General features: G+C 43.7%; 1 protein-coding gene across 2 annotated transcripts in view; it reads left to right on the forward strand.

Moving 5' to 3' along the window:
• JARID2 (jumonji and AT-rich interaction domain containing 2) overlaps positions 1 to 27,656 on the forward strand; it is a 224,839-nt gene that overhangs the window by 136,664 nt on the left and 60,519 nt on the right. For both annotated transcript variants that reach the window (XM_075416852.1, XM_075416853.1), the window contains one exon: positions 21,930 to 22,099. In XM_075416852.1, coding sequence (XP_075272967.1) covers positions 21,930 to 22,099 — 170 coding nt within the window. The remainder of the gene's footprint in view (positions 1 to 21,929; positions 22,100 to 27,656) is intronic.

Consider the following 27,656-nt stretch of genomic DNA (forward strand, 5'->3'; position numbering starts at 1 on the left):
CGCTATTGATTTTTCTTGAAATCTAGTTCGTCCCACCCGCTTGATTCGTAAGAGAGCAAGATGACAAACCAGGTGTGGCACAGTTTCCAAGAACCTCGCTTTTATGTCTCTAAGCCTATGAAATCCTCTCATTACCTGAAAATTAGATTGTAAGTATTGAGTCATACCTAGGCAAATGTTACCATGCAGTCAAGGGTTTGTTTTTTATCAGTTTTATTTCATTTCTGTTGTGTAGAAATCTGGTTGTTAAATTTACTCTTGATACATGTGCTACATGCTGTACCAGTTTAAGGGTATTAAATGCTTCCAGTTTCCAGATGGACTGCAAAATAAACTTTAAAGGTGAATCAGATGAGAAATGGAAAAACAGGGGCGATAGCATTTGAGTAAAGGCCGTGGTATTCTTATCAGGAGAATTAACTGAAGTAATTCAGAAGAAGAACACATGAAAAAAAGGTTGTTCCTTCCTTGAAGCTTACAGTCACAGGACCCTGCTAGAACATGAATTCAGACATTTGTTCCTTTTCGCGCAATAAACCCACAGTATTTCCTAGTAGCCTAGTACCATGGGTACAGGGTAGGGAACGTGTGTTCAAATTCTTGCTGTACCGTGTGGGCTTGCATGTCACTTAATCGCTGTATCTCTCTTCCATCTTCAAAGTTAATTGGCAGAGTGTGGAGGGATTTAAGATCAGAGTAGTGTTTGCTTATTGTTTTGAAAATGAAAGTAAAAATAAATTATATTATTCATGTCTGTTTTATTTTTATATATATGTGTCTATTTTTGGATTTATGTATTTATGTCTCCACTTCCTTGTTCTGATACTGAATTAACATAGATAATCATAAACAAACAAAAAAGGAATTATCTCCCTGAAGGAGGATTCTGAGGGTGCTTTATCAGCACAGCTGCCTTCAACTCCGTTTTTAAATAACAACAGTTAACTCCTGGATCCCCTGAAAGACAGTGCTTAGTCGTTATTGATTTCAGTGAGTCAGACGTTTTCCCAAGATGTCAGGAGGCTGAAGAATACTGTAAATTAAGTGCCCCTGGTTTTGACTGCACTTGGAGTAGCACTGCTTCAAATGCTTCTATTTTTCTAGATTCATCAGCAGAGAGTCTTGGTTTTTTTCCTTTTCAGTTATGTTATTCTATGTACGCTGGAGTTTTACACCACAGAATAAGCCATCAGAAAGTGATGCGACGTACTCTCTGCCGCGTATTTCCCCAGGCTTTTACCTGGCTTGTGTCGGCTTGCTGCGTCTGTTGAAGTCAGTCAGTGTGAACTCTGAGAAATGGTTGATTGAATGAATGGCTGCCAATCTGGGTCTCATACTTGTTGGGTACTTGATTATTTTTGTGGCAGAGAAAGACATCCTCTTCACCCACGGGATAGTTCGTTTAAAGCTGTCTGTGCCGAGTATGCGTTGGTGTTGAAGGTCCTACATCGCATAATTTCCTCTGAAGCTACAGCTTGTGTGCAGGGTTACTAATTCAGTGAGAGTACAAAGGGTTTGCGCTATTCATAGTAAAAACGGAATAATCTCTCCTTTACGTTTTTATTCGGTGTTACAGAGTAATTCTATGAAAATAGCTCAGATAACAGAAGTACCCCGTGTTTCCTAAACGGAGTTGTGTTCCTCTTATTTCAGTAATAGAAGCTTCCCAATATGGAACTTTACTCCAAATTATGGAACTTCACTCCAAATTGTGGTCATTATTTTCAGCTTCTTAGCTGCATCTGCTTGAGCGCTGGTTCCCCACCCCCACCATGAAACTGTCCAGTGGCAGGAAATTTAACTGCATTAACTGTTCGCAATGTGTGTCTCTCTCATGCTTTGGTGTTGTGTGCTGTCTTCAGTTCAAGGCTGCAGATTGATTTGCTTCTCTGTTGGGTTTTTAGGTGCTGCTCAAAGCCCTCTGCCAGCCTGGCAATGCAGCTGTATGCTAATTTCCCAGTTTCTACTCAACACTGGCAGGTCACTGCCAAAATACTCAGGCCGCTTGCTATGGAGGAAGGAAGTTTCTGGGCTGGGATGGTGAGAAAGGCAGGGTCTGGGCCTGTTGCTGTTTCTTCTCAGCTCTTGGAGAGGAAGATCCTTTTCTTGAGACAGAGCTCTGATGTTGTTAGAAATGCAGCTTTGTCACATCATTCTTTCTAATTTTTAACATGAAGAAGGCAAGTTAAAAGGGCATTTGTTAGAAGTTCTTGTTACTCTGTCCTCTGAAAGGAAGTGTGAATTTAATCTTCATATACCATATCTTCCTACAACAATTTTTAAAGGCTCTTTGGGCTGAAGCAGGGTTTAACATGAGGACAGACAACAATATTTCCGTATCTGGGCAGATTTCCAGGCACTGATACTATCTGCTTGTTCTGGTCTCTCCTGTACTCTGGGTGTGCCTTTTTTTTCCACGACTCTTCTCACTGCTCAGCGATGCACCTTTTAGAACTTGACATTCCCAATGTAAAAAGCAAACTGACTTCTTTAAGTGGAGGCTGGAGGACTCACAAACCTTCAGGAATCCCTTTTTCTATTACAAAATAGAATATCCTGTTGAGTCGGGCACTTTCTTTTTTTTGGGTGGGAAATCATGGGAAGCTTTCTAGCAGTGTGCTTCCAGAAGACAAATTAATTTTTCTACCAGTAAGTAGTAGTGCAAGAGTAATGTCTATGCAGAGATTTGCTTCCCCACTTGCCTCTTCAATATTATAGTGTTTACTTTAGATATCAAGAAGGCAGGACTTTGAGGGCAGGTGTTCAAGATGTAGGGCAGTGTTATTCATGGTCCCAAATAACATGTAGGAAGAAGAAAGCCTGCTCTTGCCTTCCTGGATTTTTTTCCCCCCAATAATAATTAATAAGGGTAGCAGAGTCTCTTTTGCTTTTTCCACTCAGGTTCTTGTTTTTAACGTAGTAAGAAGAATGTTTTGCTCTTCTGAGGTAACCTCTTCTCAGGGTTTGCTGTAGTTTTATGTGAAAAGCACCAAGGCCTTATAGTCCTTAAAACAGAAGTCCATTTTCTGTTTGTGTTCCTCTCTGTACTTCTTTACTGATTGTTAGACGGTCCAGGATGTGCGAATTAGTTGTTGACTTTTCTGCTTTGTTTTCTTCCTTGTTTGTTCCTTACTCTGCTATTTCTTTGGATCTTACCAACCTTTTCTACTGAAGTGTTTTTCTGCTAGGTTTTATTCAGCAGCATCTGCGTGGTTTCCCAATATGAGCCTTAATGAAAACAAATGTTTACGGTGTTTCCTGAACGTTAGGTAAACTGCTGTCTTTAATTATGAAGGACTTGGAGATGGAGGAGGAAAGCAACTGGTCTCATTTGCCTTATTGGCAGCAGGGTCCTAGGGCTGTGTGTGCTCGGCTCGTTCAGCTTTCTGTGTTTCGCAGACCAGTGAGACTTTCTGAGTATTTGAATACAGTTTATTCTATCAATTAAAAAAGAACAAAACAAAACCTGTCTCTTACATTGCCTAAATACCTATTAAGCCCATGAACAGAATACTAATTTAGGTGGTTCTGTATAATGAGCTCTAAATTTCTGAGTCATGTCAGCAATGGAACCTTTTAACAAGGACGTGGAAAACCTCACAAAAAAACCTAATGTCAGTCTCAGTTCCTTAATTATTTTAATGAGTGTAGAAATGAAAAGCTCCAAAGCATTGTGTCACAGTGGTTATTTTCCAGATTGAATATCAGAGGGAGGATTTATGAAGATTTTCAGCTACATTGCTGGGGTGGATGTAACACGGAGCACGAAGGTCTGAGCAGTGGCCATACTTGGTGCCAGCAGCAGACCTCAACAGCTGACAAGCCCTTGGGAGTTCTTCAGTGGGGTGAGATGAGAGAGGAGATGGCTTTTTGTGTTTCTTCTTCCTCCCTCTCTGTTTTCCCCTTCCCTTCCAGCTATATATTTGCCAGCATATATACATGAGTGGCGTTTAGCTGATGCAGGAGGGGGGGGTTGCAGTGCAGAGCTGTACTCTACGAGCTCCATAGGTAGGCAAAGGTAATAGCTGGGGTGCATTTGTGGGAGTTGTTTACCCCGGATGGGTGTCACTTTGAGTTCCTGTGGAGTTAGATTAGGCCATGCAGTGATGCTAGGCACTACCTGCATTTGAAAACATGGATGTTACTTGAATGTCATCTATTCTTCCTTTAATACACCCACGAGTTACCTGAATCTGCTGTGCAGTCCCTGTAGAAGATGCTGCTGAGTGCAGGGTGACTGCTTGTACGCTCCCCGTGCGGCGCAGAAAGCGCTCTGCTCATTTCTCTGGAAAATGTTATGATATAATGCAGTGCCGCATGTCGTGTCTGCTGGGGGATCGCCCCTCACTTAGGAGGGCTGCATTGTCAAGTCGGGTATTTTAAGGATAGAATTCGGCATTACGTAAGGATACGTGAAATGTAACTTAATGCGTTTATCACTGCTTTAAATTTTCCAGCCTCACAATGAACATCCCACAGTGTGAGCTTCATTTTCTCCGTAGCTTATATTATTAGTGTTATTTGTAAATGTGCTCATTTATACTAGGGAGAGAAAAATAGAGGCAGGGAACCTTGAGAAATGCCAGCTAATAAAAGATAAGACAGTTGTGTTTTCTGGTAAATGATGAACGTAGTAAAACTGGTGATGCTACAGGCATCTTGTGGTGTTGATAAGAACAAACAGCTTACTGACATCTGTAGCAACCGGCCCCTGCCTGACCAGTGGCATTCCAGAGCCCTCCTGTGCTGTGTGTTAGGCAGAATTGCTGACGTTCCCATTGTGAAAGTTGCATTTTTTTTGAAGGGTTTTGGGTTGCCCTGCCCCCAGTGCTTTATTTTTTCTTGCAGTTTTATATTTCTTCTAGGAAATAAGGGAATAGCTGTTCTTTTCTTGGCGGTGGTATTAAAAGTCATAGCTATTTCTCTTGAATAGCTGATTAATTTAGCCATCGAAAGTCCCCTTTGAGAACAGTTACAGTCCATCTGCACTGCTCTGGAATAGCATTTCATTTCACATACTGTAGACCCTCGCTTCATCTCCTGCAGAGCCCCCGCTCTCTGCTGCATCCCACCACCTGAAGCAGAAACTTAGGTTTAGCCCACATTTTTCCTGTAGCTGCTGCTACCCTACTGTGTTGTGAAGCTGATTAATTCAATTTTCCTATTTATACTGCTATGTGCACGGTATTTGTAGATATTCCCCCCCACCCTGGGGTTTTTTTTTCCTGTGATTCTATAAATTAAGGTGCCGTAGTTTTTCTTTGTATTTCTTGTCTAGAAGAGTGGCAAGCTGAGGAAGGGGAGAGTAGCACTTTGTTTTATAGTAGTGTTCAGATGATTCATTTAAATGATGATGAACCCTTGCTTTTGATGCATCTCACTTTCCATCGCAGCTGTCTAAATCGGGGAGACTGATGTTCTGGGTCAGGTATAGCTGATCCAAGCACTGTGCCTTGTGCATGATTTCCTTCACTAAGTGGAATGGGGAGCCTGGAAATATTGCCAAAGAATACTCTAGAGAGTTGCTGCTAGCTGCTGGGAGGGGGTGTAGAGTCAGAGCTGTCCTGACTTGTTGCTTGTCCCCTATGACCCAGGGAACCTCATGGCTGCTGTAGTGGGGATTGACACCACAGATCTCCACTCTTCTTGGCTTGTTGAAGAAGACATAGCTCACTATCTTCCCCCGCCCCCTTTGCCTTGAAACCTCATTTCTCCAGGAAAATGATTGTATATAGTAATTGGCTGCTAAATAGTTCTAAAGGAACTGCTCAGTAAAATGGAGTAGTCTTTAATTTCACACTCCTAATGCTGGGTGAAGACGTGAGTGACAACAGCTGCTTTGCTTTCCATCTGCACTTTGTGGGTGATGGCACTCCGTTGGGTTCATTTGGATTTAGAAAACCTTCTTTAAAGGGCTTAGAGCTGGAAATGGGCTGAAACTCTCAGTTCCCTCAAAGGCATGTTTTGCAGGTAATTTGATGTCTGGTTCACCAGTTTGGTAGGATGGGTTCCTTACTAAGTCTGGAGGAGTCTGGAGTTTTGTTTTTTGATTGGTTTTAAAACTTTTATTTCCCCTCAGGGAAGGGGAGAGTTATGTAAAATGCAGTTGATTATGATGGTTTATTATCTCATTAAATTATGAAATACCTTCTACAGAGCTTATTACAGTAATCTAAAAATCGGCTATTCGTATTTCTGATCTTTGTCTCCAATCCTTGCTTTTTATTGCAGATTATATATATACGTATATGTGCGTGTGTGTGTGCATGTAGATGCATGCGTAGAACATTGAATGAAGTAAAACTTACCTGCATAGTTCAATTTTGTTCAGCTTAAACCTTTGTGAACCGGATCAGTCGTGTTGTGCTGGCTAAGGTCGTGCAATGGCTATGAAGAGGGATATTGTTAGTGACCCAGATACTTCTAGAGTAGCTTCTGATCTGGCAGATTTATATAACAGCGAAGCATGGAAGAGCTGGAACACTTAAAGCCGCCTGGCTGTGAGGAGTCCCTCGTGGGTAGGAAGAGCCTTGGTGAATGCACAAAAATATAGATTAGCATGTTCGGCAAAACTCATGCCTAGATTTTGAACTCCGTATGAGACCAACGATGTGTCAGTCTGCTGTATTTTTGATGTTGCCTGTATAGATTTAAAATGTGAAGTTGTACTCGGTACCTTTTCTGAAGTATAGAGTATTTGGAGATGAAATTGTACCTGAAATTTCTTCCAAAGACAAAATCTGCCTCTGTCTGCAGTAGAAAACCATCACAGAAGGCAGCAGGTCATGGAGCAGGTGGGCTGGAATCTGGCATGGCTTTAGCGGTGATTTTAGATTTACTGATCCAAAATCGTTCAAGTCTTAGTGGTGGTTCTTTGCTGAGATTTCTAGATGGCTGAAGTTAATTTAACTTCAGATGTAGCTTCTAAATTAATGAAGTTAAACTGGCACAAGAGGCTGTATGGACAAGCTGTCTTTTTGATTTATCTGTCAACAAGGCACTGGTTTAACCTGCTCTTAACCCATAACAGTCCACGTGGATTTGAACTGATTTAACAAAACTTATTTAATTAAATCAGGGCAATCTTGTGTTGCCAGCAAGGCCTCGGGAGAAGCATCTCTAGTTCTGCCTTTTGGCATTTTCTTCCCTTGGTAATGGTGTGATAAAAGATGCATTTATTTTATTTGTTGACTTTGTTGACTTAATTCTCACCTTCAAGCTATTAAGATTTCCTTTAGTGCTAAGGGCAGTCACTTACACAGCCATTGTGGTTGCACTTGTTTATTATTTTGAACAGTATTCCTAGCTACTGAACCCATAATTAATATAATTTAAAATAGAGAAAATACTCGGGGGTTTTATGAAATCCTCCACGTATTTGTTTACCCGTGGCTCAGCAGTTGGCTGGTTATGAAAAGGGTTGCGTATGTTGTCAGATTTCTGCAGTTTTCTAATCAGGCCTGTTGTCAACCGCATTGCTGTTCTCTCCTCAGCTGTCTGGTCCTTGCAGGATTTCCATTTTATTTTCAGGTAGCTTCCACTCTCCTGAACATACCGACGGCTCCTGGCAGTCCCTCGCAATGTTTTACTTTCTTTATTGCTCCTGGCCTTATTGCCTGCTTTCTGTTACTGCTTAAGTGCTCTTTCCAATCTCCCTTCTTTCATTCTTTGGCCAGGTTTCGCGTGGTGTTTTCACCAGTTGCCTTTCAGATGCATGACTTCTGAGAGCTAAATGAACTTAGAGTTCATCAAACGTTCACCGGCGGTCCCAGCTGAAGTAATTGCCAATTTCTTGCCGCCCCTGTGTGGGAGCACAGCCGGCAAACCGGCCTCAGGTCCTCATCCGATGTAAACATGTGCGGGTGCAAGCGCACACCATTTTCCACAGGATTTTAATCTTTCTGCCTGCCCTCCTTTGGTCAACATCAAATTTCAACCTGGGAAAGGGACAGAAAAGCAAAGTGATTTGCCTGAGGACTCCTAGTAAATCAGTGACCAAAGGTTGGCTCGGTGCTGTCAAGGAGGAGGGGCGGCCCTGGGAAGCACCGCAGGGTTTTGGACAGATTTACCAGACTGTGCTTAGTGAGGTGGGGGTTCCTTGCTGAGGGGCCTCCTGCGCCCCAAGGCCGGAGCCACGGGTGACGGGGCTGAGTGGATGCTACCGAAGGGCTGTGGCAGAGGCAGTTTGGACTCCAGCGGGGTTTGCAAGACGAACACAGCCAGCTGGAACGATGAAGGGGAACTGCTCTCTTGCAAGGCGACTCTGAAAAATGCAGATCCGAGAAGAAGTTTAAGTTTAGGTGTGCAGTCTGTTACGGGGGATCAGGTTGCAAATCAAATCAAAGTGCTAGGATGAAGCGAGGAGCAAGGTGTGCACTTGAGGCTATCGCATTCGAGGCTCGGTGTCACAGCTCACGTTCGAGACGAGGTGTCAGAGGTGTGGAGCAGGCTGGCGTGTGTTTAAGTACATATACAGTGGGAAGTATTTCAGGGCCAGGTTTAGTTTGTATTGCAGCGTGGTAAGAGGAAGGCATCTCGCTGCCTGTCACAGAGCAGGTTACCAGCAGGTTAAAATGGCTGAAGGTGGTCTCCTCTCTAAGTATGAAATTAATTAAGTATTGGACTGTGTTTAGACTAATGGAGACATCTACTGAACGTGACCCTAAGGTTGTTGCAAGCATGTGCTCCTGGAAATTACAAGTGGCCTGGTCTCGGGGCCATTCGGTTGCTCTTGCTATCAGGTGTCCTGTCAGGCTGGGAGCTGGCAGGAGGTGCTGGCCGGACACAGCTGCTGAGTGGCAGGTCAGAGCAGGGCAGCCACACCTCAGGGACGCTTCCAGAGGAGTCCAGTGTGAGCCAGCCTGCTGGCCACCACTGAGCAGGATGCTTCACCCATGGGGCACCTAGATCAGCAAGTGCCCAGCTTTCATGCAGCATCGCAGTCAGTGTAGACAGCATCTGGAATGCCATCCTCTCCTGCCTATTTTAAACATTGGTAAGCTGGAGCTTTGCTTATCGCGGCACAGGGAGATCTGCTTATGGGGCAGAAATGCAGAACATCAGACCTTGCTTCAAAAAAAGAAGAAAAACCTAAAACCCTCAAGGTTATCGTGTCAACACCCCTACACCCCGGCCCCCCCAATTTGTCTTCCTTGCTGCAAAATCTTTGTGGAGACTAAGCTCCTTGTTGCAAAAGGGTTGACAGCAAAGGGGACTACACTAGCATTGCTGCCAGGCACATTTTCCATTCAAATTTTACAGTTCAGTAACTAATGTGTTTCTTGGTCAGCTTAGGGTGATCTTAATGCAAGCTGCTACTGCAAAAGGCAGTCCTGTCTTCTCTCCCGTAAGTTCTTACCACCTCTTTTGTGCCAACACCAGCACTTCTGTGCTTATGAAACCCAATCTGACAAAGAAAAAAATCCACCTATACATTAATTTTCAGCTAGAGTCGCTTCCTCAGCCTTGAGATTATGGGGGTCTCAGGAGCTCTAGTGCTGGCATAAGCAGGAACGTGTGGCTGGAGATGAAGGGAAGAACATACACTGTACCTTTTTTCTGCAGCAGCCCTTGCTGAGATCAGTATAAAGTAAACTGAGCCTCTGATTGATAGTGGAAGTATGAAGGTAAGGCAGTGCAGTGGTTTGCTGCTCCAGAAAGATATCGTCTCAGTCCCTTCACCCTGCTCCCGCCTGGGCAGTGCGCTCGTTCCCATTGCTTCCTGGTCCGAGTCCACAACGGGATGCAGGACTAGAAGGAACATGACTTTCCCCTTGCACCATCAGAAAGCTCTTGATTTGTCTGGGTTGTACCGTCAAACCTCAGGCATCCTGCTGCTCACATACCACCATACACTAAGAGCATTTTTGTCACTTCCCAGACAGATCTGTGGTGTGTCCGTACAGTGTGTGTGTGTATGTGTTTACTATCATTACCTGGTACCAAAATGAGTTCGATATGCACCTTGTCTTTTTACTAGAGTCTCCCAGGGCTTGGGGGGGGGGGCACAACACATGAGGCAAGAAGCAAGAGAATATTGAATACAGGTGAATACAAGAGAATATTGAATACAGGAGAATATTGAATGCAGGTAAAGAAAGTAAGTCTGCAGGGAAGTCTATAGATTGTGGTGTCACAGGAACTGTTACCATAGTTTCCATCCATATCATTAGTTCCCAACTACTTTATCTGGCATTCAGGAGGAAGAGAAAGACAGCGTGCTCTGGCAGTCCAGACAGCCCCTCTCATAGGATTTAGCGTCCTTCAGAGAAGAGGTGTGTGGTGAATGGCCGCTTTCCTTTTCAGGCCAGTTTGACTGGTAGCAGGATGTGGCATGGCTTGAAAGAAGGCATGAACAGAGTTACTGGGACAATTGACTGCGTCTGCCTGATTGACTTGCAAGAATGGGCTGTTTGACTCCTGGAGAAGCAGCCTGGAGAGGGTTACAGTTTGCCTACAACAGCAACTTAATCCAAAAAATTGCAATGATGTCAGAAAAGAGAAGAGATCAGAAAGTGAAGATAGCACCTGCTAAAGTTTATCTTTTATCTGCAGAATCATATGAGGATAGTATAGGTTTAACGTAATGGAATATACTGATTTTTTTTTTTTTTTTTTTCCCCCCCTCGATAGCTTATTTGTGTGTTTCTATTTAGTAGTCCTTTCTGGCAAGATGGTAAATGTGATTGATGGGCGTTTCATGCAAAAGTGATCACTTTGCTGCTTATCAGAATAAAGTCTGTGAAGCACATATAGGATGTCTTGTGTCTTTTCTGTATTTTTTTCTCACTGTGCATCTAAATGTTGTAGTTTTAGAAGAGAAATGTTGAGTCCCTGGTAATAGCCAGATGGTAGAGGAGCCTTCAAAAGGCTGGCCCCATGGGAAGTGCAGGTATCTGGTTTCAGGTGCGGTTAAATTGCAAGCTGCAACCCCTGCAAGAGGTTAAAATGTCCAGAACCTACTGACCGTGTGACTTTTATCACTTCCTGCTAGCAGATGGAAAATTTTATTCAAATGGTAGGGATTAATGGAGGGCTTAATTGAACAGGAAGTTTTTCAGCCCTTCAGATGATGGCTAAAATGATCTATACACTGTTACTTCTGACATCTCTGCCAGAAGTAATCTCTGGCGTTCTGGCTAGTGCAAGTTGCTTTTAGGGCGAAGGTGAAAGATTGCAAGAGTCGAGGCACGCGTGTTTTTCAGAGATTGGAAAACAAGAATGAAATGATCTGTAAAATAACTTTTTTTTTTTTAATAAAAGCACAATTGCAGAGAAAAGGCTGCTCAAAGCGAAAAGAGAGTTTTCCTTCAGTCACACAGCTTTGATCTTGCATCCTCTGGAGTTTTAGCAGTTGGTCAGATTACTAAGGAGGGAGTTGCTGATATGTTTGGTATTACTTGGTGTATCGTTCACCATTCAGCATGAATCTGCAACCGTTTTGAAGAGGAATATGAAACAAAGGACAACACTGAATTTATCAGGAACCAGGGTTTCAGGTAGTGCCAGAGGGCCTTGCGTGAGTAAGGAAGTGGGAACTTCTGTCATCTGAACCCTGCTGGTTTTGTTTAATGGCTCCTGGTTGGCGACTGGGAAGCAAACAGGTTTTGCAGATGTCCCCTCAGATGTCTGAGAATGCTGAAAATGACACTAGAAGAATATGGAAGTTGTGCTAAAAGTAACTTTGACTTTTGTGTAATTAAATAGGGGGGAAACGCTCAAGTTTTCTGAAAGTGGGCAGGTTTTAACATTCTGTAGGCTCTCTTCCATAGGATGGGAAATCTTTTTGCAGGGCCAAAAAGGCTTTTGAAAAGAACATCTGTGGTAGATAACAAGGTCCCCATTCCATGTAATCCAATGCAGACAGAAGGACGGTGTTGCAGAGCGGGTGAAGTGAAAGGGGAGGCCGTTTTGCACCCTGAGGCTTCCCCATGCTGGTGTTCCTGACCCCTGGGAGAACAGGAGGGTTGCTCTGCTAGCCCCCTGGTAGCAAGCCCCAGCAGCAGGACGGGGCTGGTGCTTTGCCAGCTGGTGGGGACTGTGCAAGGGAACTGGAATTGCATCTTCCTCCTGGTCGGGAAGGTGCTTGTTAGCTTGGAGTTCACCTTCAGCACGTGGGACAGGGTTTACGGTTAAAAAAAAAAATTGTATTTTTGTGGTCTTCTCCTTGAAGAAGAGTTTGTCAGGACGTAATATTGGCTCAGACATCTGCTAATGAATATTAGAAAGCAAGTAAATGTGAACGAGTTCCTTTATATTTTTTCTGCTGCAGTTATTTTGAGTTTTAGTTTTCTGGCATGTGGTGATGCTCTTCTTTGTGCACCAGCATGGCATAAAATGGCAGGCCTAGCCTGGAGTCAGTCCTTGGTGATGTGCTTCCTGTAAAACTTGCTGGCATGGGGTGGTGGGCTTGGCTTAAGCTGAGAAGTTAGGAGTCTTGGGTCACACTACCAGGAAAGATGGGGAGCCCCCATTTCTGGATGCGGGAACCTGCAACCCAAGTCTCCATTTGCTGACCGCTTCTGTATGTACCCGTGCTCAGCTGTGCTTGGTAAGCAGCTTGCGGGGTGCTCTGGTAAGGAGAACCAAGTAGCAGGTGGAGAAGAGAAATGCTGCAGAAGAGGAATGTCTCCAGAGCATGGCACAGGAGCGGAAGCAAACTGCACGGGCAGGGGCGTGGGGAGGAGTCAGAAGCTGTTGGCGCTGGTGGTACTGCTGAAATAAGTGCTCATTAGATGGCACTCAGTACTGATCCGCAACAACGCAGTGACTCCCACTGTAGCTTAGTCCCATAGGGTCAACTTGCCTATCTTTGCTAGAATCATAAGCTGTCGCTAATGAGCAATCTCTGCAGCCTGCAGTAGCCTGATGAACAGTGAGGAGAGAGACGTCTCCAGGACACAGTCGCTTCCAAGATGGCCTGCTGCCATACATTGCTGTTTCTTGTCCCTTCTCGCTAGGGACGCTTTTGCATTATTGTGCATGTTTGTAGCTCGCATGAGCGTGTCTGAGCTCACCCAGTTGAATGCTGTTGGCTGTGGTGGCGAAGGTGTCAATAACCAGAACCTTGGGAGGAGGGTTGTAGGATCCACAGTGAAGTCTCTGCAGCGTTGCTGTTAAATTCCCGTGTGGACTGATGAATTTGAAGGGTTAACCTGGGTGGCTTTATGCAACCTGCAGTGTGGTTGCAGCGTAGACGCAGCTGGAGTACAACCCATACCAGTGAAAGGTTTAAAGTACCTGTGCTCGTGTTCTTAGACTAGAAATGAAGCTACTTCAGAAAGGGAATTTTGAAGAACCATTGCAGGACAAAGGAAGGGTGGCACCAACCTGTCTCCAGTATTCAGAAGGATCTCTTCTGCCATCTATTGCCATGCACAGCTCACCACATGCCCCTATTGAGGAGAAAAAATTCCAGTCCCATCTCGGGTAGGATAACCCTGGAGAACGTGGGTTTAAAAGAGAAATTGTCTGGCTGAAATAAATTGTCCAGATCCTACACTTATAAAGGAATAAGCCTTTAGACCTGGATTTATGGACAGTCAGTAGGATAGATGCTATAATGTGATCAGATAACAAAGGCAGATAACTGTAGGAAAACAGCTTCTTGGCAGCTTCATTTAGGTGCCATATCCTCATGTGGTCGTGTCCCCGCTGCTGCTTCTCCCTGGGCAGCAGCTGATAAACCCTCCTGTGCTTGCCACAGCTACCAGCACATGGGATTGGCGGAATTGTTTGGAGTATTTGGTGGTAATTAATGTACTTAAATCTAAATCAACCTTTCTCCAGCTGCTGAAGGCTGGGCTGGAAGCATCCTATTGTTGAGATCCTTGGAGGTAGACGTATGGTTTTGTAATTGTATTGTGCTGGAGTTGCACCATGGTAACTCATGGTCCTGTTTGGGTCTGAACATGACAGGAGAGCTTGCGACCCTGTGTACAGTGCTGCAAATTGCGTATGATGAGCATAGACTGTTCCTGCATCAGATCCGACTACAACCAGGTGCCGCAGTAAGATGAGAGGAGACCCATGCTCCTGGAAGAAGGACTGCGAGCTTGACTAATTACACTTTTGGGGTTTGAGGTTGTTTTTTGTTCCTCTTTGCTTCTGTGTATCCCGAGGTCTGTGGAGGGGACTCTAAGTTCACACTGGGAAATCCTACAGCTACATCAGGGCAGCGTCAAAATTCCCTGGCCACCATCGATGTTTCAGGACAAAAACCCAGGGCATTTAGTGCCCAGCGTGATGCATCCCTCTCAAGGTTATGAAAACTCCTGAAACACCTGAACTGCCTGGATCCATAGCTGAAATCTGACTGCAGTGTTAGTTTTCTACAAATTCTTCGATACCTTCTAGTGTGGTCCTCTATCTAGCAGGCAAAGTCTGCATCCCTGTGTTATTGTGGCCACTTGTATAGGTGAGGTGGAGTATATGGTGGCTGGAGTTGTCCGGTTCCTCCACAGTTAGTGTGGTGAGGGGTGGTCAACAGTGTTCAGCAGCTTTTAAGAACTCCCACTTTGCCCAAGGCCATCTTACATGTTGTTTTGACAGCCAGCTATTTGCTTAGTGGGTGTAAGTATTTCTGCTAAACTGCATGAAGTGAGGCAGGTTTGGAGACTGCAAATAAATACCTGCTTGTGATCAGTAAGCATGGTCAGGAAAAATAGGCGACTCCGGGATTAATGATAATTTGAGCAGTTTCTAACAAACAAGTTTAAGTTGCCAGCTGTACTTTGAACTAGTCATTAAGCATAAGGGTTAGCTCAATTATCATTCATTAAATGGCATTCCCAAGCACCTTTCCATTGTTTGCAGGAGAGGAGGTTCTCAGAAACCAACTGTTTCACAATTAAAACAAACATAAACAAACAAATAAAAAGCCAAAGGAAAATGTGCATCCATTCATTGTGGCTAATTTTTTAGAGCAAGAAGTGTTATTTGTGGAAACGTGCCCTGTTAGATTCAGCAATCAAAGACTGAATAGAGGTGGGCTTAGTATTTTACTCTGATTTGTTCACTTGAGAATTTAAAGCTGGTGTAAAATCATGTTATTAATTTAGGCCCAATTTTAAGTTTTTGGACCACAGAACGAAAGGAAGATTGAGTGAGTAAAGGGCTCAGTAAGAATAACTTTTGAAAAGTGTTGTATTCAACCTCACTGGAATTTTTTTTTTTTGTGCTGAAAATTAACCCAGATTCTTCTAATCACGTGTCAAGATTGAGAATTAAGACTCTTACTAGTAATACAGGTCTGGGCTGTGTCTTGGATTACATGATCTTGCAAATCATTTTGAAGGAGTCATGTCTTAGAGTGACCACATGCTTTGCACTGGTTACCTGCGCTTGGTGTCTGCATGGATGGGAGCCACCAGGTCTCTCACCCTCTGGCTCCTTCCTGGCACAGACAGGCGTGGAAACACAGATGATGGCTGAACCTCGATTTCCACTACTGCCGACTTGCTGGCAGTAGCGACCAAGCCGGCATGTTGCTGAAATGGGCAAAAGAGACCGGTGATACAGGCAGAGAATACTACCCCAGAAGCTGAAGGGGTGCGAGAGAGGAAATGCAGTTCAAAGGACTCCCTCGTACGCCTGCTTTTTGCTCTTGGTGCGATGCGGTTTATTCACCTGACGTTGTAACCTGGGACACAGTGGCTGCAGTGGTGTGTGAGTATGTACAGACAGAAGGGCTACCTAGTACTGCCAGAGCTAACGCTTGCACTCAAGCGTGCTCCAGGGAGGGCCAATAAGGTCTTGTATTCGGAGGGCAATTTTCCACCCCTGTTGTTGGCTTATCCAAATAATGTTTACCCTGACAGTTCGGGGGAAAAAGCAACTGTGTTTTGGCAGTGTTGATGTAGACAACTTTTACGGTTTGAATTCTGGAGCCCTCTTGTCATGCACTCGTGATCCTCTCTGGAAGGTTACTGTTTGGAGTGAATGTCTTGGGCTTGTTCTCAGGAGCGAAAGGGTGAAATGTAACTTAGCCTTAGCCATGCTTCCTGCTGGCGCACGTGAGAGTGGTAAGGATTTCCCGGTTGCCCTGTGAAGGATGATACCTCCAGCACACAAGTTTTGCATGCTTACCTTGGGCTTGTCTAGAAGTGCCTGTCACATGGTTGATTTTGTTTGAGCTGAAAATTACACACTTGATAATCATCTGATCTGCAGCAGACGCCTGGCTATTAAAGCTTAAATTACTTTTTTTTTTTTAAATGCGGGCAGAACTTATCTACAGCAAATAACTTTCAGATACGTTTACCTTAATTAATAAACAAAGCTGCACACACAAAGGAGTCTTTGCATACAGCCATGTTGCGTGCCAGACCGAGTGTCGTGTTGTACAGTGCAATTAAACCGAATGTGTGAGTTGTGTATCAGCTCTGATGAGAACAAAAGATGGTGCACTTTGAACCTGATCCAGATCGGGGTAGGGATGAGTAAAACTCAGAGATAACTATTTTGCTGAGCCAGCAAAGTGTCCTAGTAAGGAAATAAATAACCCAGGTACATGGCAGAGTGGAAACTGTGAAGATACTAGCACAGAGTGATCAGCACAAAAGCAAAAATGGGTGAGGTAGAGCGCCTGTCTCTGTGCCAGAGCCCTCCGTGGAGTGCGTGCTGGTGGCTGATGGAAGGACGGCTGTAATGCTTGACTGTGACTGCGTGTAGCTGTATGGGACGGTCCGTTTGAGACAGCAGTATGGGAAAGGTCCTACAGGACTCAGCTCAGCTGTATCCGCACGAGGACAAACCTCTGAATGGAGAAAAGCAAATATACAGTGCACTGAATTTCTGCTGCCCAGACTGAGAGGCATAATACAGAAAGTAATCCGGGAACTGCAGAGCCTAACTGAGCAAGAACAAGAAACCCAAACTCTCCCTGTTTAAAGATGTGTTTTGGTAGAGGATGGTTCCTCAACAGCCAGCCTGAGATCAGGCGGTAAGCAAATCTGTGTTCCTGACTATCTGCGCAGTGTTTGGTGAAAACTAATACCAGCTGATTGCTGCTAATTAGTAGTAGTGATTTGAATGTGGTAAAAGTAAATATCTACAAACACTTACATTGCAGTTTCTCGGGAGGAGAAGTGACAAAAGCAAAGTAACCAAACAGCAACGCTGCTTTTAGAAAGACAGAGGCGTAGATTCCTTCGCTTTAGCTTGCAGGCTGCTCGCTAGCAGCTGCGAAAGTGAAAAACACGCTGGGTTGAGAAAAGAAATGGGAGTTAATCCCAAAAAGGTGACAGTGAAGCAGCTACTTAAGCTACAGTTCCTGCAAAGAGTGGAAATCTAACTCTAGTGGTGCTGGTAGAAAGAAACAGGACGTAAACATCAGGCAACAGAAAAGCAGGAAACAGCGAAAGCACAAGTGAAATTCAAGGAGCAAGTGAAAGGTGGTGAGACCAAACAGCAAGCAAATATTGTAGCATCTAACGGGTAAGAGATTTTGTGAAAATCTGCAGGTTGCTGAACATTAGAGAACGTTTGAAAAAGATAGTTGGTTTTGCAAATTGCTTCCCAGTTGAGATGCTTGGGTATGAGGACAGCCTCTCAACCCCGGAATTTATTGTAAACAGATTAGTATGAATACTTATATATTAACAATTCAATTCTGCGTGTTGTTCTTTGTGTACGTTGTATAGTACTATGCTTTGCTTTCACTTAGGAGTTATGGAGTAATAAACTGGAAATAGTCATACTTTTGTACCAATGTACAACTAAATCTCACGTACTGATAATTTCACACTTGGTTTGTAGCTAATACAGCACGCGCTGTGATCTAGAGTATTAACGTTTACTAACAGAGACTGATATTACTAGCCTGAGCTTTGCAAAGAAAAGACTGCCTTTGTGTAGTAGGTGTTTGCTTCCTAAACATGTCCTTTTCTGCAAGCTAAAGGAGTGGTGCTGGGATGCTCTATTTAAAAAGAGATTTCTTAAGTATTTTTAGGTAACGCTAACTGTAGTGTTTTATTCTAAAGAATGCAGTTTGCTTAAAATATTTAACTAAAAATAAATTCCAATCTAGAAAAGCTTCAAAAAGTATATTTTGCGCTGGAGAAAAATGTTTTTCGGTCTAGTCTGAGTTTGAACACTGGAGATATTTTTGTTGTGGAATTTTAGTCTCTGGCTGTAATTTGCTGTCTCGGACCTAAACAGTCGGTTCAGCAGAAGTGTACCCTAAAGGAGGTGAGGCTTCCTTAGGCTGAGGCTTTTTTGAAGTTTGTGTCATGGGTAGGTGTTTGAAGTCTCTCAAAAGCTGAAGGAAGACAGCATTCTGTTGAGAGAAAGGTGAATAAGTAGTCTGGATATTTCTGGCTGTGTGTTTGGTGTTTACATGATGTTTAGATGTGGTGTTATTTTGAGTTCTTACTTCATCGTTTTCCTTCTTGTAAAGTTCTTTGCGGATGTGCAAGTCTTAGGTAGCGTATACCCTTTCGGTGAGGGCAGAGTGAGCAATTTATTTTGAGGATGGAAACAGGATTTTTGTCATTGTTTTTGCCACTCACGCCAATCTGTCGCTTGTTGACAAATGCACGCTAAATAGGTCATTCCAGCAGAAATGGTTGCATTAACAAGCAAAGAGCAAAGCCACGCTGGTGATGTTATGTGTTTATCACACACAAAATGTCTTTCTGAGCACTTTTATCACTTCCTTACCTATTCTCCCTTGCTCAGAAGTGGTGTGTAATCGAGTACGACAGGCTGCTATGCTTGATCTGATGTAACTGTCGTGGAGGTGGGTACCTCCTTTTTTGGCAGCAGCTTCACACTTATATTGGATTAAGTGTAATGTGAAACCATACCCGAAATAATTGGTTTTATGCTTCCAGAGGTTTTTATGGGGACATATGAGGTTATTAAGATGCATACAGTCCTTCACAAGGAAACAGTTTTAAGTTGTTGCCTGTGTTTTGAAATGTGTATTTTTTTCCTCTGCTGGCCCACCTCTCAAACTGGTCATCTTTACACAGGCTTTGCTCTAGATTTGTGTAAAAGCTTGGCTTTTGTTTCCTAACCTCAGTGCCTCATCCTAATGTGTTGTAGCTACAGAACAGCTTGTTTCTTGCTCACGGCTCACTCTCTACACCCTCAGGCATTGACACAGAAACCCATGGAGCACATGCCTATCCATTCAAAGAACAGCGGTTGTTGCGGAAACCTAGAGGATGCTACGGTCACAAAAGGGTGTCTGCATTAACTAGCATTCATAAATCAAAGTGGTGAGGCTTATGCCCTGTAAACTGCTCAAGGTTTTAATAAAAAATGGATATTTCATAAGGAGCAGGCCTGGTTCTGTGGCACTGGTGTGAGGCTCAAACCAAGCAAGAGCAATTACAGCAACATCAGTACAGGTGTGAGAGGAGAAGCATCTCAGACACGTCTGCCCATATAGCAACAAGTCTCCACAGCCTCCCCAGGAAGCAGCAAAAGTTCATGGTGGAAGCCTGGAGCTGGGCAGAGGGAAGGTCTGGCATTTTCACTGTTCTCGCTGAAACGAAGAGCCCCAGTGGGAGCGTGGTGATGAAGAGCAGGTGATGCTGCCAGGGCAGGCTGCGTGCCCCGTGGGAAGCAGGCAAGCAAAACGAGCGGGGAGTTGTTTGTACTGGGGAAGGTTGGTTAGCGGAGAGCGTTTTTTCAAAGACAGACCGAACCAAGAGTACTTTCAATTCACTAATTCATTTCATGTCTATGCCAAACTTAAAGTAATTCGCTAATCCTCTTTCAGTGCTCTGGGGACTGATAATAGGGATGCTGCAAACAGCTCTGGCTGATCCTTGCTGCAAAAGGTTAATTTTGAACCATGAAACAGGCTTAACCTGTACTTTTTGGAGTGGTGGTGGTTGTGGAGTCCTCCTCGCGGCTGATCTTTGATTGCATGAGATTTGAGCAGGTAGTTTCAGAGATGCCGTGAGTGGATAGTGTGTGTTTTTACCAGCCCGTCTGAGGAAGCACATCAGTGGGGAAAAATCACTGTGCAGATGAGAGCAGCAGGCAGGGTTGCTTACTAACCTTTATAGTCTGTTTTTTGGAGAGAGAGTGTACTTTTAGTGCAGAACAGAAGCCAACACAAAGCATTCTTCTCTTGCCACATGTGTGGTTTTCGTGATAGAAATATAGTTGGTTGAAATAAAAATCCCATTCATCCTGTGCGGGAGTCCTCCGTCTGCTTGAAGGAATAGAGCTTTGCAAGTCAACCTGAGTTAATTCTGGGCATATACAGGCAGGTCTATACAAGATCTTCACTCTGGAAGGGTAATTATTCACAGATAACGAGGAAATATGTGTGTTTAATCATCTTTTAGTTTCAGTTCAGAAATTACAAGCACGATGATAAAAAAATTATAAACACCATGCTGTATTGGCTATTAGGGAGATGAAAAGAAGCAGTAGGAATGGCTGGTGTTGTTGTTGTTTGGGAAGGTGGGAGCTGGGTGCTGAGGACATGGACAATTGTATGCGGAGTTTACAGAGAAAAATGCTGATGCTACTTTTGTTCTCTGTTGTCATTAGGGGATGTGTATATATGTATGCAAACACTGCTGGGATTTTCAATTTTTTTTTCTATTTTAGCCACAAAATTGTGGAAGTTTAAATACAGTAGCAAACCTCTTCTTACCCAACAATTTAATGTCCATGAAAAAGAAGAGGTTTGCCAATTACGTGTTTCATCCACGCTGAACGATAACTGTGCTTTCCTTAAGTCATAACAGTTAAGCCTGCCGTGGAGTGACAAGACCTGATTTTTCCTTTACTGTTATTTGATACGTGTTTCAGTTTGACATTATGTAAATACTCTGCTATTAGGGAAGAAAATGACATAAAATTGCATCCTTTCTCAATGAGGTTTTAAGTTTCTTTCAGTAGCTTCTCTCCTTTTTTGAAGCTGTAATAAAGAACATAATTAGAATCCCAGTTGCTTAAGTGAGAAATTAGCATGTTCTTAAATGCTGAGCCGAGCCAGGTTCCCAGCGAGACCCCCTCCGGGTATCTGTCCTGCCCCGAAGCGCTTTCCCTAATACCAATTTGTGTTCTAGACGTATTAAAGAAAATCATATTCATTGCCACCTAGCAGTTAATCAGAGCCTTCAGATAGGCTTGAAATAATTTGCAACTTGACTGCCAAAACCACCTGCATCTGTTCATTTCCTACAGCCGTACCCGGGTGTGCTCTAAAACTTATCAAAGAGTGTCACTCCATCACCCAGTACAAGGACTGAGACAAATGCACTCCATGCATGTCGTTCATTCTTCGAAATTTGTCACAAATATTACTTAACCCCACCCTGCACCTTCCTTGCTTGCTGTCTTCTAGGCTGTGGCCAGGGGAACAAAAATCTAATGGCTTTTGCCTGATATTTTCCCTGTCAAAAATGTCGTGCCCTAAAGGTTTTGATTTGTTTTTGTAGAGCTGGGCACTAACATAGATACCTTATCCATTAATATATATTTTACCATGTAAATAAGATTCTGGCAGATTGGAATAAATTAAAACCTTAATGGGGCTAAAATAAACCTCATTTGTAAATTAAGCTGACACTTCAAAAAAAGAAGACATTTTCATGGTGTAAAATACAGAATTATGAAATAAGTGAATAGTAAACTGTAATTGTATGATGTGCAAGAAAATACTCGGAACATATGAAATAGTAGTCACAGATTTTGTAGTCAAGATGTTCCCTTTCTGGTTTTCCAAATTGTTGCAGAAGATACCAAAGGGTAAAGCAAATGAAATACTGTCTTTGCAATTGACCCAGGGAGGAATATGATACTGGTGGGAGATGGATTCAGATCTCTCTCTTCTTCTTCTTTTTTTTTTTTTTTTTTTTTTTTTTAAAAACAATGATTTTTTTTGTGTGTTCTGACATCTCTTGTGCAAGTTCTGCCTAACTGCCTAACGTGCTCCTGATACGCTCTTGTTTCCACAGGCCAAGGCTGCAAGCACAAAGGAAGTTTGCTCAGTCCCAGCCAAACAGTCCCAGCACAACTCCAATCAAGATAGTGGAGCCGTTGTTACCCCCTCCCGCCACTCAGATTTCTGACCTCTCCAAAAGGAAGCCCAAGACAGAAGATTTTCTCACTTTCCTCTGTCTTCGAGGTAGGAGTCCCGCAGCAGCCCTGGGGGGATGAGCCGTAGCACTGCACACCGAGTAACAGCTAGAGAAAGATACTGGTGCTACGCTTGGATATATTGTGTGCATTTCAACTCTCAGCAATTAGACTGCATCTGCAGCGGGAGCATTTGAGTTCATGGTTGTAAAGACCATAAAACGAGGCCGGTAATAGTGCAAAAGGAAATTTCTTTTATGTTTAGCACTGTTATCCTGAATGGGTTTTTGTCTAGCTCTCTGAAGTCCCCCCATCCTCCTTTGTTTTGTCTGACTATAAACTGAAGAAGTGCTTAACTTGCCTGAGTACTTGTTCCTGCAAGAGGAGATATCTGGTTGGAAATTCCCCTTCTCTACCTACTCGCTGTCCTTTATTGTTCAATCTGAATGAGGCTTTTCATCTGACAGTGGGTGGAGGGGTTGCCATTATTCTTAGCTGCCCCAGGAGCCACATTATTCCCATGGTGATAATTAAAACAGGTGAGCTTCTCCGCTTTGCAACCCAAGTGCAGACAAGGCATTGGAAGTTGTACAGCAAGATACCCGAATTACCTCACAGTAACAGGTGCCTGAGCCTGGCTGGAGCTGTGTGGTGTGTGTCTGGGATCACTGGTGTGTGTCCGCGGGGCTGCGTGTCAGACTTGGGGACCTTAGCGTGAGGTACAGCTGACTGTCCAGACTCAGCTAAAGAAGGAGACCTTACCAGAGTGATCATTTTTCTTGGGACTTTCCATGGCCCTGTGTCCCAGGTCATGTACTGAAGATAGCATCTTTCAGTTTAATCTCCCAGTTGTCGTAATGGCTCTCGTGGTATGTTTCTCTTTCGGCAGGTGCCCTGCTGCCCCCTTATCTAGTCACTGCTCCATCCTTGATGTGCTGGAACAATGCTTCTTGCTGTTGTTTTGTCCCATTACTGGCTGAAAGGGTGTGCCTTTGATACAGACAGGGCTTGTCGGCAAAAGTCTTAACCTAGTGGATAGAATCCTTCAAAGCTTGTGTTTGTGTTCTGCTTTCCAGTTCTGAGGTCTCCATTGCATCTGTGGGCAGCACTGGTCAACACCACCTGTGGCTTCCTCACCTTAATGCACATGGTTTAATTTCTTTTTTCTTCTCTTCTGTGAGATTTTAGGCTAGTGGTAGCTTTAGACTGATTGCTAATAGGTCTGTCTTGACTCTGGTCCAATATGGAGCCTCCATCCAGTTGGGACTTCTGGTAAAGCGGGTGGGTGGAGGGAATGGGGGGGGTGGTTTGCTAGCTTTTGTGTTTGTTTAAAGGATTGCAAGGAGCAGAATCGAATGGAGTTTAAAGTGGCATCACAGTCCTCTGAAATTTAATCTGTGGAAATGTATTTCTAATTTAGTCTGCTGTAAGGGTGATCAGTCTGTTGGCAGCATGTCACTGCTGTGATCTGGGCCAACTGCCACAGTTGTTGGTGGGAAAATTCAGATGGTGTGTGTATGTGTGTGAGCACACATGGCTGCATTCACACGCTTGTTTCCACTGCTTGCTAACTAAGCATGTGTTATTTATAGCTTTGAAGGCATTTGCACTTAAAGAAAGGCAACCTATGTGGGGATGTGACTTATCTCCATTTTTATTTCTGAATGTCTCTTAGCGTTTTGATTTAACAATGCAAATAGGAAGCGCAGGTATTTTTGTCCTATTCCAGTGCTTCATTCAGAAGGGCTTATTTATTTATTTATTTTTTAAATGTTAATCAGTGGCTGTTTAGCTCTTGCACCTGTAATTTTCTTCTTTGTTATTCATCTGTAGAATAATTGATGTTTTGTACTGTCAATTAAGAACTTGCAATTCATTCCTAATTTCTTCAGTATGCAGGAGTACTTGCGTATTTCAGACAACACATGCGTTCAGACGAAAGATCCCAATTACACTTATATTAAAAACCACAAGGGAAATTCTGCTCTGGGTGCCACACATGGCATGTTCTTGGTCTGCTTAAGCAGAAGAAGAAAAGCAGAAAGGGGAAGCTGTCAGCTCTCTGTTTCGGCACCTCCTCTAGCTTATTGCTTCATCACAGAATCACAGAATGGTAGGGGTTGGAAGGGACCTCTGGGGGTCATCTGGTCCAACCCCCCTGCCGAAGCAGGGTCACCTACAGCAGGCTTCACAGGACCTTGTCCAGGCGGGTCTTGAATATCTCCAGAGAAGGAGACTCCACAACCTCCCTGGGCAGCCTGTTCCAGTGCTCCGTCACCCTCAGAGGGAAGAAGTTCTTCCTCATGTTCAGATGGAACTTCCTGTGCTTCAGTTTGTGCCCGTTGCCCCTTGTCCTGTCACTGGGCACCACTGAAAAGAGCTTGGCCCCATCCTCCTGACACCCACCCTTCTGATACTTGTAAGGATATATTAGGTCCCCTCGCAGCCTTCTCTTCTTCAGGCTGAACAAACCCAGCTCCCTCAGCCTCTCCTCATAGGAGAGATGTTCCAGTCCCCTCACCATCCTCATAGCCCTCCGCTGGACTCTCTCCAGTTAGCTGTTCATCTTTCTTGAACTGGGGAGCCCAGAACTGGACAGAGTACTCCAGATGACCCCTTTATAAAGCCTGAAAAGAGCCAGTAAAAGTGGGGGGGGGGACACGGGACCTCCTTGGACATCTGCTATCTGGATGTTAAACAAGACTGAGCCCAGAACTGACCCCTGGGGAACACCACTTGTGACCGGCCGCCAGCTGGATTTAACTCCATTCACCACCACTCTCTGGGCTCAGCCATTCAGCCAGTTCTTTACCCAGCGAAGAGTACACTCATCCAAACCACTGCTAAAGCTAATGCAGCTAGTTTCTCCAGGAGGATGCTGTGGGGAACAGTGTCAAAGGCCTTGTGAAAGTCCAGGTAGATGACATCCACAGCCTTTCCTTCGTCCACTAGACAGGTCACCTGGTCATAGGAGATCAGGTTGGTAAAGCAGGACCTGCCTTTCATGAACCCATGCTGGCTGGGCCTGATCCCCTAGTTGTCCTGCACATACCCGGTGGGCGCACTCAGGACGAATTGCCCTGTAATCTTGCCCGACACCGAGGTCAAGCTGACAGGCCTGTAGTTCCCAGGAAGCCAGAAAAGAGCCAGTAAGGTCCTATTTTAGGGGAGAGAGTCCCATATACCTGGCCTTCTCCTATGTTTCAAAAACTCTAATGATTCAAATTGCTTTTATTTATTTATTTATTTTTAGCATTCTGTAAGTTCAAAGGGAGATAATTTAACCAAGATGACCTGCTTGGTTTCATTATCCAGAATACTAGGGGCTTTAGACGTATTTTTAATTACGTTTCTTTTGAACCCTTGATTTGATAATACAATGTACTAATTACTTCTTAAAAGGTAACCAGAGCAGAATGAAAAAGCTGTAACAGTTGATGAATATCTGAGCACCATGGAATACATCTCACAGACCAGATTTGTCAAGGATCCCCTGCTTTCTATTATTTAAAAATATTTATTTATTTATTTATTTTTAAATTGTGACCTAGAATTTCGAAGACAAGAAGGAAGGGAATAGCGCAGATATGTCTGAAGTGTTTGTCTGCGGTGTTCTTATCTTTAAATAGCTTCTTTGAAGGAGCCCATGTGCCCTTTGCCAGAGGCATAATTAGTATCTCTCAGCAGCACGCGTAGATATGAGTGTGTCATCTCCGTGTGGTTGTACAACAGCTCTCACTTTGACTGTATTTTCTGCCTCTGATCAAATTTTTCCTACTAGCTTCTGTTACAGTGCATTTAAGTTAGCTTTACTCTTGGTAATTATTTACAAGTTAAAAATATTACGAGTGGAATAATACAGGGCTAAATGGGGAAGAAGAAACAACTCCCTGTGAGCAATGGATCTTTGGCAAAAGGTGATAACAGGAAGGCTGTGATTAGGAGCCTACATCTTAAGAAGTTTTCCCATGATCGGTTTTCTAATTATGCTGGGCCTCTGGGAGTTACATGCTAGAGAATTTCAGGGATTCCTAAATAAAGATGGTTTAATTGAGATCTCACAAATGGAGTTTTCATGCTCTTCTTACAACGGTTCTGCAAAATGTGTGACTGTTTGTTTTCTTTGAGTGCTGCAATGACTTAATGATATGATGATTTCTTACAACTGGGCAAAACCAAAATAGAAAATCTCACTATAGCATGTTTGTCCAACGTTCAGTAACTTCTAAATCTCAGTTGCAGAGTCCTCTCGCAGTTTTCTCTTAAACAGGCTTTTTGTTTTAAATACCTTGTTTGGTTGGTAGGCTCGGGGGCCTTTGATCCCAGTCGTCTCTCTTGTGTCTTAATAGGAGGTATTGTGTTGCCTGTGCCAGTAGATACCTACAGAGATTTTCCATTACACCAGCATAGGCCCCCCAAACAAAACCTTGGGAGCTCTTAATTTTGGACATGTTCAAAAATTACAATTAATTTGCACAGCTTTTAACAAGGCAGAAGGTACACCTGGTAATTCAGTGTCAGTAGGTACACTGGCCTTTATGAGAGCCACCAACTGCATCAGTCATATTCCTGAAGTCCCAGCCTTCCAAGGAAGCAGGTTGCCACCGTGGAGACATGCTCCCCAGATCAGAGTAAGCACGTTAAAGAGCACAGCAACTTGATTAGGCTGGAAGCAAAGCAATGAAATGCTGATGCTGTCCAAAATTGTGAGCTGCCCTGCAGTCTAGGTTAGTTCTTGTAATTCCAGAATAATTCTGAAACATGAAGATTTACGATAATTTGTTTAATATACTGGAAGAAGACTTTTTACCAATTTAGTTGTTAAATCATTTGATGTTTGAGACTGAAATTTTGGGATGGATTAAAAAGACGAGAATAAACTTCAGGGTGTAGAATCTTAATTGCACAAACCATTTAATAAAAAGAAGTTTGCATTTAGCAGCTGTAACCTCGCAATTTTGAAGTTCATTGTAAAGTTAGGAGTAACACTGAAGTGTAAAAGAGGCATATCTCATACATGTAACCATTTAGCTTACCCATGGAATATGCTGCTCTGGGCTGGTTACTCCTGCAGTGGTTTAGGAGAAGAGTAGTTTAATCAGTGTTGGCAGGGAGAAGGGGATATGTGGGCTCACAGTGAGAAGCACATGTGTGGAGTACGCAGAGAGAGCCTGGCTACCAACACTGTGGCGTTATTCCTTCCCAGGGGCTGGGAGTGCTGCTGGAGGGCCATCCCTCCAGGCGTGCGGTGGAGGGTGCATCTTCACATCAGTTTGTGCCTACTAGGAGACTGAAGAGGCCGCAAGAGCTGCTGAGTGCAAGAGAAGAGTAGTGCGTGTGTAGTACTGCAGCTGAACTGAAGTTTTACCCTGACCTTCCCATTTTGGGGCCCCTTTCTGATGTTAATGATTCCAGTATCTACCCCCGTAAAAAGTGACGGGATGAAATTAGCTTGTTGAAACAGGAGACTACTCTTGCGGTTCAGCCTTTGTATTTGCCACAGACTCTCTCCCAGTTGCTCAGCAAACTGCTTAGTTTTTCTGTAAAATGAAGGTAAATACTTAACTCAATGTATCAGTATTGATGTAGCTGGACACTGATTATGG

Source organism: Opisthocomus hoazin, chromosome 3 (assembly GCF_030867145.1).
Source record: "Opisthocomus hoazin isolate bOpiHoa1 chromosome 3, bOpiHoa1.hap1, whole genome shotgun sequence".
NCBI lineage: Eukaryota > Metazoa > Chordata > Aves > Opisthocomiformes > Opisthocomidae > Opisthocomus > Opisthocomus hoazin.